The 16919-nt window shown below is 36.5% G+C and overlaps 1 protein-coding gene across 1 annotated transcript in view; it reads left to right on the forward strand.

Moving 5' to 3' along the window:
* LOC149152794 (CBL-interacting protein kinase 5-like) overlaps positions 1 to 16662 on the forward strand; it is a 37884-nt gene extending 21222 nt beyond the window's left edge. The window contains exon 3 of the mRNA XM_089443608.1: positions 16332 to 16662. Coding sequence (XP_089299734.1) covers positions 16332 to 16662 — 331 coding nt within the window. The remainder of the gene's footprint in view (positions 1 to 16331) is intronic.
* Positions 16663 to 16919: the final 257 nt, after the last annotated feature.

The raw sequence follows: 16919 nt of genomic DNA on the forward strand, positions 1-16919 counted from the left end.
TAGTATGATATTTTTATGTTTGGATTTCATGACATAATCTTGGTTGATATTAGTAATCATGTTTATTGTACAAATTTCATAAAGTATCTTAAATTGGGAGAGCTGAGAAAGAACTTGATCATTTTCTTTGGAGTCTTTCATAAATTTTCTACAAAAAGTTGGGATTTCCAAGATCAGAGATCGATTGGCATTTGTTGGCAAGGTATGTTACATTCACATCCATAAATATGTTCCCATGGTTATGGAGTTATCTATTAACTCAATCATTTCTTCTTGTTGAGTATTTTACTTTTTCAATCTAAAACTATAATTTTGATAATTTGAATGAATTTAACAACCATGAAAAATGGTTAGATTACAATTTTGAATTTCTTAAGTTACAATTTTGAGATTATTACCATTTCAACTACAATATTTAGGTCAAAATCCTATATAAACCAAATTTAGTTAATAATTAATACATGCCTTTAGTTAATAAGTAACACATGCCTTGGTTTAAAAGAACAATCCATGCCTTCTTAAACAATAGATGTAGTTCAATAAATTTCATAAAATTGACAATAAAATTAAATATTTACATTCAAATTATGCATTTCAATAAATTTCATAGAATTGGTAATAAAGTTAAATATTTACATTCAAATTATTTTTGTGATGAGCATCACTAATACTCTTTTCTTGTTCTAAGAACTGAGTTGCTTTCAATTAATCATAGCTAAATGAAATTTAAATCTTAGGGACACAAGTAAGAGTTTGGATATGGATTGAACTAAAAATGAATGCTTTTGAGTTAAAAAAAATGTTGAATGTAGATGATGTAATGGATTCATTATTTTACCTAGATTTTATATGCATCCAAATTATAGGATTCTTCATTGGCCTCATAAATTTCACCTTCCACCACTCAAATAAAGTTGAAATCGTTTTTAATGATGCTTCTAATTTTATTAGTTGTTTTGTTTTCATCTTAACACTTGGTTATTGTTTTTGTTTCCATATTTATATTTTTCATTATTTGAATTGACTGAATGTGTATTTATTCTAGGAAAATGGCTCCCATCGTTCACCCTAAAAATGATAAACAAAAAAATTCACTTTTGTATGCATTTGGAATTAGCCACTATTCTGATCAACTATATCCTTTCCAAAATTATTTTGATTCGCATCCACTTGAAGACGATGACTCAGATAGGATTGAGATTCTTGAAGAGGAGAAAGCATCCAAGAAACGTAAATGAACATTCAAATCAAACTGAAAGACATTATTTCCATGGCCTTATGTTGTAAAAGATAAAATGTTATTTATGTTTTAAATATAAAAGGGAAACTCAATTTGATAAAGATGGAAGCACCACTCTTCAAGTTGGATATATTAATTCTGTGACAAATCAGAGGCTCATAAATTGTCTCTACAACTTTTGGAGGGAGAAACCAAAAGAAGTAATCTTCTGATTACAAAACATGTAGAGCTAATGGTAGATGCTGAGAAGGAGATAATTAAATCCGTAATTGAAAATATTTATTTTGTTTTCATACATGACTTACCATTAGAAGTGTATAAGTCAATGTTTGACTTGAATAGGTATAAATGCACTCCGAACATACTTTTACAGATTAATATACAACATATACAAATACTACAACTGGAAAATAGTTTCTACAAGCCATTCAAGAGGTATATTGGCAAAGATTAAAATATGAGATTTGTCATAGTCATTTCTACTAAATGTTACTTGATTTAAAGTACATACAAAACTATGGAGCAACATATGATTATTTATATTACATATTTTACAAATAAAGGAAGAGGCCAATGTGTGACAAGATTCATACACTTACTTCAAATTAAGGATGGAACAACTCAGTCTATGTATGATGCAATAATAACTCTTTTAGCATAGATGGATCTATCCTTGATGAAATTAGTTGGATTTGGATATGATGGGGCTTCTACCATGAGGGGTATACGTGAAGGTTTATCAACTAAATTACGTCGACATGCTCCTCATTTATTAGATATCCATTTCATATATCATTGAGAAGAATTAGCAACAAATGATGCTTCATCTAATTTTTCATAGTTGCAATTTATTGATAAATTTACAAATAAAATATATTCTTGTTTTGGAAAACTTCTAAAATACATGGAGAACTAAAATCGATAATGAAAACATTTAAAATGACTTGGTGACACTTTCGATGTGTTAAAGTTTCTCTCTCTCAATGCACCTCATGCTCTAAATACGGTAGACTAGAATTCCATTATGATGTATGGAAACTAATGAAAGCTCGAAATCCACTTCCATTGGAAAAATAGCTTCATCTCATCCATGATGTAAATTTTAATGATTTTGAAAAATGTGATTTGAAGGTGTTGACGGTGTTGGAAATCCGTCAACCAAGGGGATCTCCCCAATATGAAGTCCCAATCATATCTCACACCATTTGGTGTAGGAGCCCCATCTGGTATAAAGGCCTAGTTTCCAAATCCTCAAAGATTTTCCTTGGCTCTAACTGTCAGCATAGGAGAGTGATGCAATAGTATCTTTGAAAAGCAAGGTGAGTGTTCTCGGTGAGTGTTCAATGCAACTGTGTCTAGGTTCTCTTATTGCAAAAAGGGGAGGCGAAAGTGAGCCTCTAAGTGAGAGGTAGTAGTACCACCCAGCAAGAGACACGCATGAACCAGAAGGACCTGTCTAACATCCAGAAGAATAGTCCATAGTGGATGCGACAATAGTTACAACCAATGAACAAAGGAAGATCTGACTAACATCCAATGGAATAGTCCACAACGAATGTGGCAGTTGTTACAACCAACGAAAAAAGAAAATTTTGTCTAGTATCCTATGGAATAGTCCACAAGGATGGGACAACAATAAGAACCATTAGAACACATTCTCAACAAGATGAGCACTAAAATAAGAAAAATAGTTCAACTCTCTTAGTACATGTGAAAGAAAACATGAAATACATATGTCCACAAAATATTCTTACAAACATTCATAATTCATGCATGAAAAACGTGCTGGCCCTGAAGGGATTTTGTTATTAAGAAAACATTCCAAGACACATATTTACATTGTACATCACTAACCACATTAGTGGGAGATTGGAGTCACTCTTTTCTCCTCAAAGAACTAATTGATCTCTCTAATGCCTTGCAGAAGGAGCCAAGGTGAGAAGTCCTTTTCTCATACAATGAGGGGGTATATATAACCAAGGGGTTATGCTTACCCCTTGTGACTCTTTGACTACTCTCATGACAATTCAACTTACTATGACTTTTCAACTGACATGACTCTTCATATTCATGTGTGTCCATTGGACTTACACTTTCCAATACATTTGGTTTACAATATACATGGCCCACAATGGTGATGTTGCATATGACAACTCATGACATGACTTGACATGACACTACCAACATGGATTGGCTTGATGATGTGGAAATGTCAAGTCATTATTGTTGTTGAGTGATAGATTCGTTCCTGGACATTCTTTATCTCCTCCTCCACATAACTTGATGGTGCGGAGTCTTCAATTATTTTTGGTCTTGAGAGGTGGTTGCATACATGTGTTCCTTTTGCTTTCTCTTAATAGATTTATTTTTTCATCCAGCTGCAAGTGATTCTTCAGGAATTCTTCCTCCTTCTTCTCCTTCTTCATCATCTCACCATGATTTGCAATGTAACTACTCTTGCATTTCACTCATGATGGGAGGAAATCAATCGGAAAACTCCCTAGTCTAAGATGATGAATTATTATCCATGAACTGAGCCCGAGATAGGTGATAGGCTAGGAGAGAGGGCCCAATAACTTTGCATTGCACAGTTCCAAATGATAAGGGGAGAGGATGATCATTGAGACTATGTAGATCGTAACTTAGGCTTGATTGAGGAATTTTTGAGCACAATCCTCACTAGGGGAGGGGAATTGCGCAGTGGCCATTGGGAGTCAATATTGCGCAGTGGCCACTAGGATTCAAGATTGTGCAGTTCAGGCATATAATAGTTTATGCGGGATGGGACCCTGGGAGGCAGATCTGTGCAATTTTCAGAGGCAAGGGAGACTGGGCAATAGAGAGACACGGAGGACAGATCTGTGCATTTCTTGAGGTCAGTGAGCTTCAGTTGAGGGAGGAAATTGGGGGACACTTCTGCGTAATTTTGGAGGCCAAAGGAGGTTGGGTTCTCTATGCATTGCGGGGTTCTAGCAGGGAAGGGGAGAAGCTTGAGGACTAAAATTGGGAAGTGTGCAGTTCAAGTCAGACTGGGAGGAACTGTTGCACAATTCTGGGGATGAAGGGAGATTGTTGATCTCTAGAATTGCATAGTGCAACTGCCTTGGGGGACAGTGACTGTGCACTATGCAGATCCATGCAGTAATGTCACATCACTAAGGGCTAAGACTACGCAGTGCGCAGTTTAGTCAAGGTCCGGTGAAGTTGAGTTGCCTGGTCGGGAAGATTTTCGAAACAATGGCTAATTGCGGGAGGAAGATGAAAGCATGAAGAACTTGAACTTGTGATCACACACTTAGCATACTTTGACGATACGACAACATAGACCACTGAAACAATAAGATAAAGCATTACCCTCTATATGACTTTCTCATAGCAAGAAGCGACAACTTGTGTGATAGTGCTCAAAACTTTATGTATGAGTGCAACATATGTTTACATGGCTATGAAAACTTATATACACAAAGACAAACCGTTGAAACCACAAAAAAGGTTTCACCCAAAAGACGATAATTTATCCAACAAGCAAAAGGGTTCAAAGAACTTTGGGAAATCTCATGAAATGAACTTCAGTGTTTGCAACAATCAAGGGAAAGACCAAGGAAGGCTCTGAAATTTAAGTGCAAGCCAAAATTTTGGAGGGTGTTGCAGCCGCTACAACACTTGGTGACACAGTAGTTGAATTACGACTTATCTGTCTTGGTTATTTTATTTTGTGCAGAGCCTTGGTCATTTAAGGAGTATTGATTCATCGTGTAGATTACTCCGGCTTCCCCACTTACCCCGTCGGCAGATATGGTCTCTTCTATACCTTCTCATTCTAACAAACATAAGATTCAGCATAATCACAATGTTTCGAATTTGGAAGGTTAGTTTATCTCGCGAGCTTAATATTTTCATAGTATAGTTTTTCATCTCTAGTGTTGCTTTGCTACGAGCAGGCTTGGACAGTACCCCGACGGAGTCATGCAGGAAGACAAACATTTATCCACTGGAAGCAAGCCTCGAAAGTACCTTGGTGGAGTTTCTTACTTCACCTCCTTACATAGGATGCCTTTCTCTTATTTCACCTTTATTTATTTATTTAAAGAGAAATATGCATAAACACTTATTTATTTCGGAATAGAAGAGGGATCCTGACTTATTGAGAACAAGAGAGGTTGTTCCTTCAGAGAATCATATAAATACCTCTGATTTAGGTTTTCTCATTTATATTTTCCCCTTCTCCATTTCTACTAGTTGGATAGGCTTGAGAACACCAAAGCAGAAAATTGAATATAGGCATGAAGTTCCTAGACTAGACACGGGTTCATGGTTGGACCAAAACTCTCCTTATGGGTGGATTGTATTTTCCATTAGAACTTCATCGACCAAAAGAGACAACAAACAAGGAAGACAGACAGATGGCTAGCCAAATGCTGAAGTGTCACAAGACTCTTTATAGTTCAGCCACACACATAATAAGAAGTCAAAACATGTCCAGGCACAACACTTATTCGCATGATGAAAAGGAAATGATAAAATCAACAAGATGAAAAGAAAGAAGCACACAACAAAGAAACAAAACCAGGAGACAAGAGAACAAAATGGCTAACACGAACATAATGTAGAACCAGAAAGAGAAAATGAGTACAGAATGAGTGTAAGAAAGGGAAAGATAACGATGTAGCTAATCTTACTCCTAACCTAATAGCTAGAAGGTCGAGGTTACATGTAATGAAATTTATAATGAAGCCATCATAATTGTTCTTGGCCTACATCCGCAAATGTAAAAAATTAAAACAGATAAAAAGTGATGTGTAACAAAAGATATAAAAACTTGTAAAACTTGCAAAGGAAAGGAAGGTCTTGCCTGTGGGCAGAAAGGTGTGTCACAACTACTACTTCCATCCAATTCACATGCTTACCTTTTCGACAATTACCATTTTTCAACAAATCTCAGAAGCTTCTTGTGGATGTGTCTTCATCTACACTGAGATCCTTAGCAAGCGCGAGGAAAGATTGAAAATTGTTGTTTGTTGCAAAGCTTTCCTAGTAAGGTTGTTCCAGTGAATCAGTGATTGATCGTAAAATTCACGATGACCCTCTTGAAAACCCCAACATATTGGAAAAGGTGAATTTTTTATTAGAGAAGTGGGATAACGATGGGAATATTGTAAGGAAAAATAATTTGATCATACTCAACAGTCATGTCAAGACAGTGAGTACCTACCATAACCATCAGTGAAGGTTGAAGTGCCTCGCCTACTTGACAAAAATATGAATAGAGAGATGTTTAACAAAGAAGACCAAGGGGTGTGAAAAAACTATCATTGGATGTGTTGATGGGAAAATGATAAGTTGAATGAAAGTTTCCAAAGACAAAGAAATGATCAGATGAGCTAATTAAAGCATCAGATTCCCATCTTGTAATGAATGAATAAAAATCAATTTGAACAACCTTGAGAATGCTCTATACAATTGAATCAAGTTCCTTATGAGCCAAAGATGACAGACCACCTTTCTGCAATTGGTGACAAATTTTACAAGCATCACAGTCATCAAAAGGGTTTAAAAAGGATGCTAGCACCACGAATGCATGAGGCCAGTTAGGACATGGTCAATGGACAAGAACTTGAGTCATGTGACAACTTGTGCATTCATTATCACTCAAGAATATTTTTGGTGTGATGAGAAGACAAATTTTGAACATCAAATTCGCAAGAAGACCTAGGAGTTGACCACTAAGGGATAAATTCGAAAAGCCTAATTCTTTTGGGAAAAGATAACCTTGACATGATCAACTTCGCAATTCCATGACTCTATGTGAGATACACATTCCAAATCCAAGTTTGATGCGAGAGATTTGCATGAAGATGAATGAACTATAATAGATTCTTGAATTTGGTGAGAAGTAAAATCTTGAAGATTTGAAAGGTCACACCCGGAATGCCAAACCTTTTCACAAGAAAATTTACATTGAGTGAAACCATGAAAATAGATAGATTGTGTGAGAAAAAACATATTTGACTTAGTTTTGGGGGCTTACTAAAGTCGCGAGATCTTGACATAATCGTTAATGGAAGTTGAAGTGCCTTGACTCCCTAGCAGGTTCCAGAACTTTCCAGGATTGTAGAATTGCATTTTGAAGCTTGTACTAGATCCTTCATGGTTTGTGGATAGTTGTTATTGATAGTTTCAGTAAGACCAATTCTCATCGGATAGAATCCATACCAATTCTCATCAGATAGAAGCCATATTTGTCATATATTTTACCGTAATTTTCAACTTCAACAACTAGATTTCTCAAATCTGAAGACTCTTCTAATCACAAATTCAAAGAAAAACGAATCGATGAGATCTCACGAGCAATTTGATTCGAAGAGTTGTCCTCATGCAAGAGAAGATATGATGAGGGGTGGGAAGATTTCTCTATACTTTAACTATTTTCAATTTCATCATGGATAACCTCATCGCCTTGTGCCAATCGAGGGTATAACTCACCGGATGAAGAAACTGAAGAGCATGGAGTATCTCCATCGTAACTAGATGTGCTGCGAATGGTAGGACACACGGGAGAGTGAGGTGAAGGGGAAGTTTCGATATGAACATTCCTTCGACTGAACCAAATTCTAGATGAGAAATTGAAAGATCACATGATGGGCTTGGGCATTCGTCATGGCATACAACAATAGAATCATCATCATTAGAGTGATTGTTGCCCAAGGTTGGAGGTTGATTGAAAGAATTTATTATATTTGATTCACTACCGAGATGGCATATTGACAATTATCCAAGAATGGAAGTGAATCATCTTGACATGAAGGATCTTGGAAAACATAAGAAAGATTGAAAGCACATTCACCTTCCTTCTCCTCTACCTTTGTAGAGTGACTATCTTGTATCTAATCGTAATTTGAACTAGCAATGCGAAAATCAAGAGAGTGTGGAAGACTAGCTGGTGGAATAGATTGCTCAAGTGGATCATGGTACAAAGAGTCATGGCATGTAGATGATAGAGGATGGTAGAAATCTAGATCATATTAGAGACTCGAGTTATGAAAAATGATATCATCTTGTAGAGTGGAGGAGTTAGTCTAAGCCATAGACCTCGTAAGCGATTTTGGAATTTCCTCCATTGAATATGAGTCATGAAAGGTAGGAGAAGAATGAGAAGATGGATAGGGAATTTGATTTGTGGACTTTTCAACTTTAAAGCCATCGCAAGGAGGCACCCGCATCGGGACTGGAAAGGGAGGAGGACAAAGAAAAAAAGGGGCAGTAAGCTCCTCCTCTGAAATTTGAGGTGCCTCATGATTCAAAAGAGTCGGGGAAGAAGAAAAATTAGGAGCTTGAGGTTCACCATATGAAGAGACAAGAACCAAGCGCTCAAACTCTTGTTTCAATGAATCCCATTTAAAATATTCTTCTGGAATTTCATAGAAAAGGTGAAGGAAATGATCAGAAAAATTCTCAACTGATTCATTAGGCTCCATTCTTAAGAGATTGATTCTTTTAGAAACATTTCGGTAATTATACCCATTGAAGGCTTGATGAAGCTCCCCGAGCAAGTGACGAAGGGAATGAATGGAAGTGGGTAGCAAGGTATGGCACCACCGATTAGCATGACCTTCAAGGGTGAGAAAGAAAATCACACAAGCCAACCCTTCATCATCAATTTTGTAAGATTCACAAAATTTAAGAAAATCAAAAATGTGCTTGGTTATGGATGTTCCATCCTCACCATCAAATTTTAAATGGGACAAGTGATCGAGAGGCTCATTAGGGATGAAAATTGATGAAGAGAAAAATTGGAGGAACAACCCGGGAGTATGATTTATGTATGAGCCACTTTCAGTAAGACATTCAAACCAAATGCAATGGGTTTAGCTTGTCAACTGGCCCTCCTTCTAGCGCCATTTTGTTGAAGGTGCTGGAAATTCGTCAACCAAGGGGATCTCCCTAATATGAAGTCCCAATCATACCTCGCACCATTTGGTGTAGGAGTCCCATCCGGTATAAATGCTCGGTTGCCAAATCCTCAAAGATCTTCCTTGGCTCTAACTATCAGCACAGGAGAGTGATGCAATGGTATCTTCGAAAAGCCATATGAGTGTGCTTGGTGAGTGTGTAGTGCAACTGTGTATAGATTCTATTACGGAAAAAAGGGGAGGAGAAAGTGAGCCTTTAAGTGAGAGGTAATAGTACCACCCAGGAAGAGACACACATGAAGCAGAAGGATCTGTCTAACATCTAGTAGAATATTCCACAACAGATGTGACAATCGTTACAACCAATGAATAAAGGAAGATATGACTAACATCTAGTGGAATAGTCCACAACAGATGTGGCAGTCATTACAACCAATGAACAAATAAAAGTCTGCCTAGTATCCTACGGAATAGTCCACAAGGATGGGACAACAATAAGAAACATTGCAACACATTCTCAACAAGATGAGCACTAAAATAATCGAAATAGTTCAACTATCTTAGTACATGTGAAAGAAAACACGAAATACAAATGTCCACAGAATAGTCTTACAAGCACTCATAAGTCATGCATGAAGAACGTGTTGGCCCTGAAGGGCTTGTGTTATTAAGAAAAAGTTCCAAGACACATATTTACATTATACATCACTAGCCCTAGTAGTGGGACATTGGAGATACTCCTTGCACTTCAAAGAACCAGCTAATCTCCCTAGTGCCTTGTGGGAGAAGCCAAGGTGAAAAGTCATTTTCTCATACAATGAGGGGGTATATATAACCAAGCAGTGATGCTTACCCCTTATGACTCTTTAACTACCCTCATGACTGTTCAACTTCCTATGAATTTTAAACTGACATGACTCTTCATATTCGTGTGTGTCCATTGGACTTCCACTTTACAATACATTTGGTTTACAATATACATGACCCACAATGGTGATGTGGCATATGACAACTCATGACATGACTTGACATGACGATGCTGACATGGACTTGCTTGATGATGTGGCAATGCTGAGCCCTTGTTGCTGTTGAGTGATAGATGTGTTCTTCAATATGCTTTCTCTCCTCCTCCACATATCTTGATGGTGCGGGGTCTTTAATGATCTTTGGTCTTGAGAGGTGGTTGCATACATGTGTTCCTTTTGCTTGCTCTTGATAGGTTCATTTTTCCGTCCAACTGCAAGTGAGTCTTCAAGCATGCTTCCTCCTTCTTCTCCTTCTTCATCATCTCGCCATGATTTGAAAATGTACCTATTCTTGCAATTCACTCATGATGGGACGACATCAATCCAAAAACTCCCTAGTTTAATATGATGCATTATTATCCATGAACTGACCCTGCGATAGGTGACACACTGGGAGAGAGGGCCTAGTAACTGCGCATTGTGCAGTTCTAGGTGATAAGGAGAGAGTATGATCACTGAGACTACGCAAAGCGCAGCTTAGGCTTGACTGAGGAACTTTTGAGCATAGACCGGGGGGGGAATCGTGCAGTGGCCACTGGGAGTCAGGATTGTGTAGTTCAAGTAGACAGTGGCTGATGCAGGATGGGACCTTAGGAGACAGATCTGTGCATTTTTCAGATGCAAGGGGGACTGTGCAGGATAGAGACCAGGGGACAAATTTACACAGTTCTTGAGGTCATTGAGCTCCAACTGAGGGAGGAAACTAGGGGACACTTCTATGTAGTTCTAGAGGCCAAGGGAGGTTGGATGCATTGCGGGGTTCTAGTGGGAGAGGGGAGAAGATTGAGGTCTGAAATTGCGAAGTGCATAGTTCAAGTCAGACTGGGAGGAACTGTTGCGTAATTTCGGGGATGAAGGGAGGTTGTTGAGCTCTGGAATTGCACAATGCAACTGACCTGGGGGACAGTGAATACTCACTGCAAAGTTCCACATAGAAAGGTCACATCACTAAGGGCTAATACTACGTACTACGCAGTTCAGTCAGGATCTGGTGAAGTTGAGTTGCTCGGTCAGGAAGATTTTCGGAAAAAGGGCTAAGTGCAGGAGGAAGATGAACTCGTGAAGAACTTGAACTTGTGATCACACACATAGAATTCTTTGACGATACGACAACATAGACCACAGAAATAACAATACAAAGCATTACCCTCCGTGTGAATCTCTCATAACAAGAAGAGATAAGTGCAACACTTGAGATAGACTTTAGGACGATAGTGATGACACTTGTGCGACAGTGCTCAAAACTTTGTGTATGAGTGTGACATATGTTTACATGGATAGGAAAACTCGTATACACAAAGACCAACCTTTGAAACCACCCAAAAAGGTTCCCAAACATTCCAAAGGAAGATAATTAATCCAACAAGCAAAAGGGTTCAAAGAACTTTAGGAAAGCTCATGAAATGAGCTTAAGTGTTTGCAACAATCAAGGGAAATACCAAGGAAGGCTCCAAAATTTGAGTGCAAGCCAAAATTTTGGAGGGTGTTGTAGCCACTACAACACTTGGTGACACACTGGTTGTATTCTAGCTTCTCTATCTTGGTTATTTTCTTTTTTGTAGGGCCTTCCTCCTTCACGGTGTATTCATTCATCGTGCAGATTACTTCGGCTTCCCAACTTACCCCGTGGGCAAACATGGTCCCTTTTATACCTTGTCAGTTGAACACAACATAAGATTCATCATAATCATAATGTTTCAAATTGGGAAGGATACTTTAGCTCGTGAGCTTAAGATTTTCAGAGTATAGTTTTTCATCTCTGGTGTTGCCCCACTGCCAACAGGCCTGGACAATACCCCGACGGATTGACTCAGATTTCTAGAATATTCCAGAATCTACAATCTACATCATGATTTCTTGATTTGACTATTCATCATTCTAACATAACTTCTATCCCAGGCCACAACTCTTCTACCCAAAATCAAAGTAGATTATAAGACATATTCTCACTAGCTTCAAATCAACTCTATGGAAAATAATTATTATATGAACAGTGTAACCATTAAACTTTTTTATTTTTTAGCTGGAAATTGGTGATAAAATTTGTGTGAGTTTGTGATTTTTCCTTATTTAAAATTTGTTTTTGAATCTATCAAGGATTCAACGCTCTAAAAAACTCTTGGGGAACTTCGATTGTGAAGATTATAAAACTCAAGCTTACATTCCAAAAAATTCCCACCAAACTTTTAACAAAATTGACCATAAAATATGCGAAAAAATAAGGAACATCTAATAATTATCCTATATGTTATTGGTATATAATACAACTTACAATTCTAATCAGACTAAATTTCTCACTCACTCAAGTGTCATAGGTCTCATCTATCTACATAGCATTCAACAACCTATGAAAGAATAAACTCCTATGACTTAAACCACATTACTTAATGTGACTAGAATAATAGAAAAAGGAACTACATAATTCTCAATTAGAATTTATGACTGATAGTTTATTAAAAATTATGATGAATTTACTAGAAATACTAATTAGGCCGATAGGCCTTCGTATGAATCAATTCAATAGTCAACCTTTTCAACCTACGTGTGACATCTGTACACCTCACATCACATCTTACGCTGAGATTTTATGTTTCGGCATACCGTGACATCTGTACATCTTCCACTGGTTGCAGCTGTCATGGACATTACGCGTGACATTTGTACACCTCACATCACATCTTACGCTGAGATTTTATGTTTCGACATACCGTGACATCTGTACATCTTCCGCTGGTTGCAGCTGTCATGGACATCCAGCGGGCTGAGGACAAAGAGGGTGGAGGAGATCATGGGATCCATTCGCGTCCGGTCCACAACTGGAGGAATGCTTTGCATCTCCAACCCAGCGGCGAAGGGAACAGTGAAAGTCAGGTTCTTAAGGTAAGCGTGTGATATTATCGATTTAGTTTTCTGTATTTTGTACGAAGCCCATGGTGCAATTGGGTGCAAACTGGGTTTCTGTGTGTGTGCTTCCCCAAACCCTCGAGTTCATCTTACACCTGAGACACCCATATGAATCTGAGCAGATTTCTTTTATTTTCATGGACTTTTTTGAAAAAGAAACCCTCAGACACTCCCTCACATTCAGTGAAAGTAAATGTGATCAATCTACTTTAGCCAACCCAGAAGCTTATTTGTGGGCATATATACCTGTATGCATTATCAGTATTTATATATAGCTGCGCTATAGAGACATTAAGGGGATAACAGAAGACATGGACAAATGTTGAGGGCTTTGGTCCTATTATACTGTTCATCTACGGACTAAGTTCCTCCCTCGAGCCATCATTCCCCCTCGAACCTCGTCTATCTTGTGTATTTAGATTCGATATGAGTCAATAAACTCCCACTAAATGCATCTGAAACACGGCGTACCGGGGGAAGAAACACTGCAGGCGCAAAATGCAGGTTAAAATGGTACAGATTCATCGGGGGATGTTGGTGGATTGTCACCACATATTATATTATAATTTATACTCATACCTGGCATTTTGGGACTTCATCTTTTGCTTATGAATCGATCGATCAGACTCTTGCAAAGTAGTCCCATCAGCCGGCCTCTGGTAAAGGATATTTGTTTTTTTAATTAGGCTGAGAGCAGTCAGTCTCGATGTTGGATGGAAGAATCATTATCATTTGTTCACTTATAAGATACTAGTCTCGATGTTGGATGGAAGAATCATTATCATTTGTTCACTTATAAGATACTATTATCGCTAGGATTGTTCAAAGCTTGTCCAAACATGAATGATCTTGCCAGATCCTGCCAACTTTAATGTTGAATGGAAAAATCATTTACAAATTATTTACTCACTTATAGAATATTATCATCGCCAAAATTATTCAAAACTTGTCTAAACTTGAATGGTCCTTGCATGATCTTGCGAACTTAAACTTGAATGGTCCTTGCATGATCTTGCGAACTCCAACTCCAATGTTGAATAGAAAAACTAATTTAGCCACCCCATAAAATACTATTACCAAATAAATGAATTTACCCACCCATAAAATACTATCACCAAAATTATGCCAAACTTGGTCATGATCTTGCGAACTTAAACTTGAATGGTCCTTGCATGATCTTGCGAACTCCAACTCCAATGTTGAATAGAAAAACTAATTTAGCCACCCCATAAAATACTATTACCAAATAAACGAATTTACCCACCCATAAAATACTATCACCAAAATTATGCCAAACTTGGTCTGAAATTCACAGTTTGTGGGAACTCCTGCAAATTTATTTTCAGTGAAATGTTTTTAGCTTTGCTTTATCATAATGCATCCAAATAGTACTGTCAGAATTATGGAAGAAGGAAATAAACTTCAGTTCTTGTGGTCAACCAAGGAATGGAAAATGATATAGTGTCTATTAGAATTAGATACTGCTTTAAGGTAATTGTGTCATCTAAGTAAATTTTGATAATATACTGACATGCAACAGATCTAACACATGAAATTTATGATGACTGTGTAAAAGAAACTATATATGTGATGTTTAACATTCTTATTAAAATATATAGAGAATGTTTAATACAAAATGAGGTTGAAATTTGTCTATGAATAAAAGAAAGATATTGTGAGATTGTTGAGCTTTTTATCTTGGCTCACAGATTGTTGTTTTCCAAGGAAGGGACTATGAAGTTTTCTTTGTTCAATTACAATTGTGAAACTTGGAAAAATTAGTCAACTTGAACACATGTTGAAAGGTAATACGAGGTTGACATGTGAGAGGAAGCCAATTATTTTAGTGTGTGGTCATTTATTTTTTATTTTTAAAATTTACAATAAATTTTTGATAAAATTAATTACTATTTCTTTCTTAATAATAATAATAATAAATTAGGCATTTGTGCACCATATAACCTCACATTTCTATGCACCATATGAAATCACATTTTATGACTAACCTCACATTTTAATGCCAAGAATATCATTATGGAACTCCACAATCTGGATGATTACCCGAGGAATCTCATTATGGAACTCCACAATGGCAGATGACTGGAACTTGCAAAGATTTTGTATATTGGTTAAAGCAAAATTTGTACATTATATTCTGAAAAAATAAAAATCAATTTTTATGTATGTGATAGACAATATTGATTTTTGGATGTTATTATTGACTTTTTCATCAGGCCAACCTTACTTTTTGTTGTAGATCTGATTTCAACTAATTTATTTACATTTTATGAATAAGGTCAATAATAGAAATTCATAATTTAATAATAATAATAATATATTTTTAGGCTGATAATAATAAAATTAATATTTTTAGTTAGGTTGATAGGTCTTTCTTTTAAATCAGTTCATCTCATTTTCTTCTACATGTTTCTTTTGAATCAATTCATCTCATATTTTCTTCTACCTTTTTAGTTACTCCACAAATGCATATGTAGAATGCTATGCACTATGATAGAACCTATGGCAACTAATTGTGGTACATTAAGCAAATATCTCTTTAAGCAAACAATATCATCCAAAAACTACTATTGAAGCAACCAATATACAACAATAATAGGATTCTTCTAATTTGTCATCCTCTAGGCCGAGTTCAACTTGATGTAGAGTAATTATACATTGTCTTGATTTACAAGAATTATAGATAATTTCCTAAATGAGATAATCACCAATAATAGAAAATATAAATGAGAATAAGAATACAACACACATTTTGAATGCCACCATATCAGACATTTACAAAAAAAAAAAAAAAATAACCCAAAATGACGCAAAAGTAATATTTACCTACGGTTTCCTCTTAGTAGAAATTGCCCATTCTACAAAATCAATATTTATTCATAATGACTTTAAATTTTTCATTGATAAAATAAGTGATAAATTATATGTCAATCAACTTTCATCATCTTAATATTTTAATTATTAGTTTTATTTTGTATTACCAACTTAACACAAATATAACAATATAACAATTATTATTTCAAAACAAAGTACAAATTTTCCAATTCAATAATTTCAATTTAACAATCTTATCAGCCTCTCTTTGCACCTTTTTTTGAAATGTAGTAGTTTTTTTGTAAAATAATGTTGTAAACTCCTTTTCACTGCATCAGGTATGAGAGGTTTGTATTTAGATATTATTAATATTTTGGTTTATAGAATCTATGTAATCAAAATATATAATGTTTGGTTCAGTCTCTCCGGGCTGTTCAACGACAATGCCATTAAGGAGGAGGAAGAATCGAGGTTCACTTCGACTCAGTCGGCTCCGACCATAACGTCGAAGCTGGAGCAGGCTACCAAGATTTTCGGATTCAACTTTAACAAGGTGAAGGAGTTTAAGGCGCAATTGCAGAGGTTCGAGCAGGGGCAGAAGGGACATTTTAGTATTGATGCCGAGATTTTTGAAGTCACGAACTCGGTGCTTCTGGTGGAGTTTCGTAAGATCGTTGGGGATACGCTAGAATACAGTGAGTTCTTGAACCATGAGCTCAGGCCCCATCTGAAGGACATCATATCGGCATGAGCTGGTGACACTCAGCACGATGGCGAGCAGATATTGACTAGAGACACATTTATTGTGATTCGTGAGCATAATCATGAGAAGAGTATTTTTGGTTTCAACGTGATGTTGTAATGTACTCTATACATATCTCTAACTTTGATATATCTGTGAGCTTATAATATGTTACAATGTTATTTTTTTTATCCTTTTCATCTAAACGTGTATTTACATTAAGAATGTTTTGGATTTATTAACATAGCAAATCATGAGTTTCCATA

Source organism: Pinus tabuliformis, chromosome 9 (genome assembly GCF_031772625.1).
Source record: "Pinus tabuliformis cultivar Carrire ecotype Pingquan chromosome 9, CPIR1, whole genome shotgun sequence".
Classification (NCBI taxonomy): Eukaryota; Viridiplantae; Streptophyta; class Pinopsida; order Pinales; family Pinaceae; genus Pinus; species Pinus tabuliformis.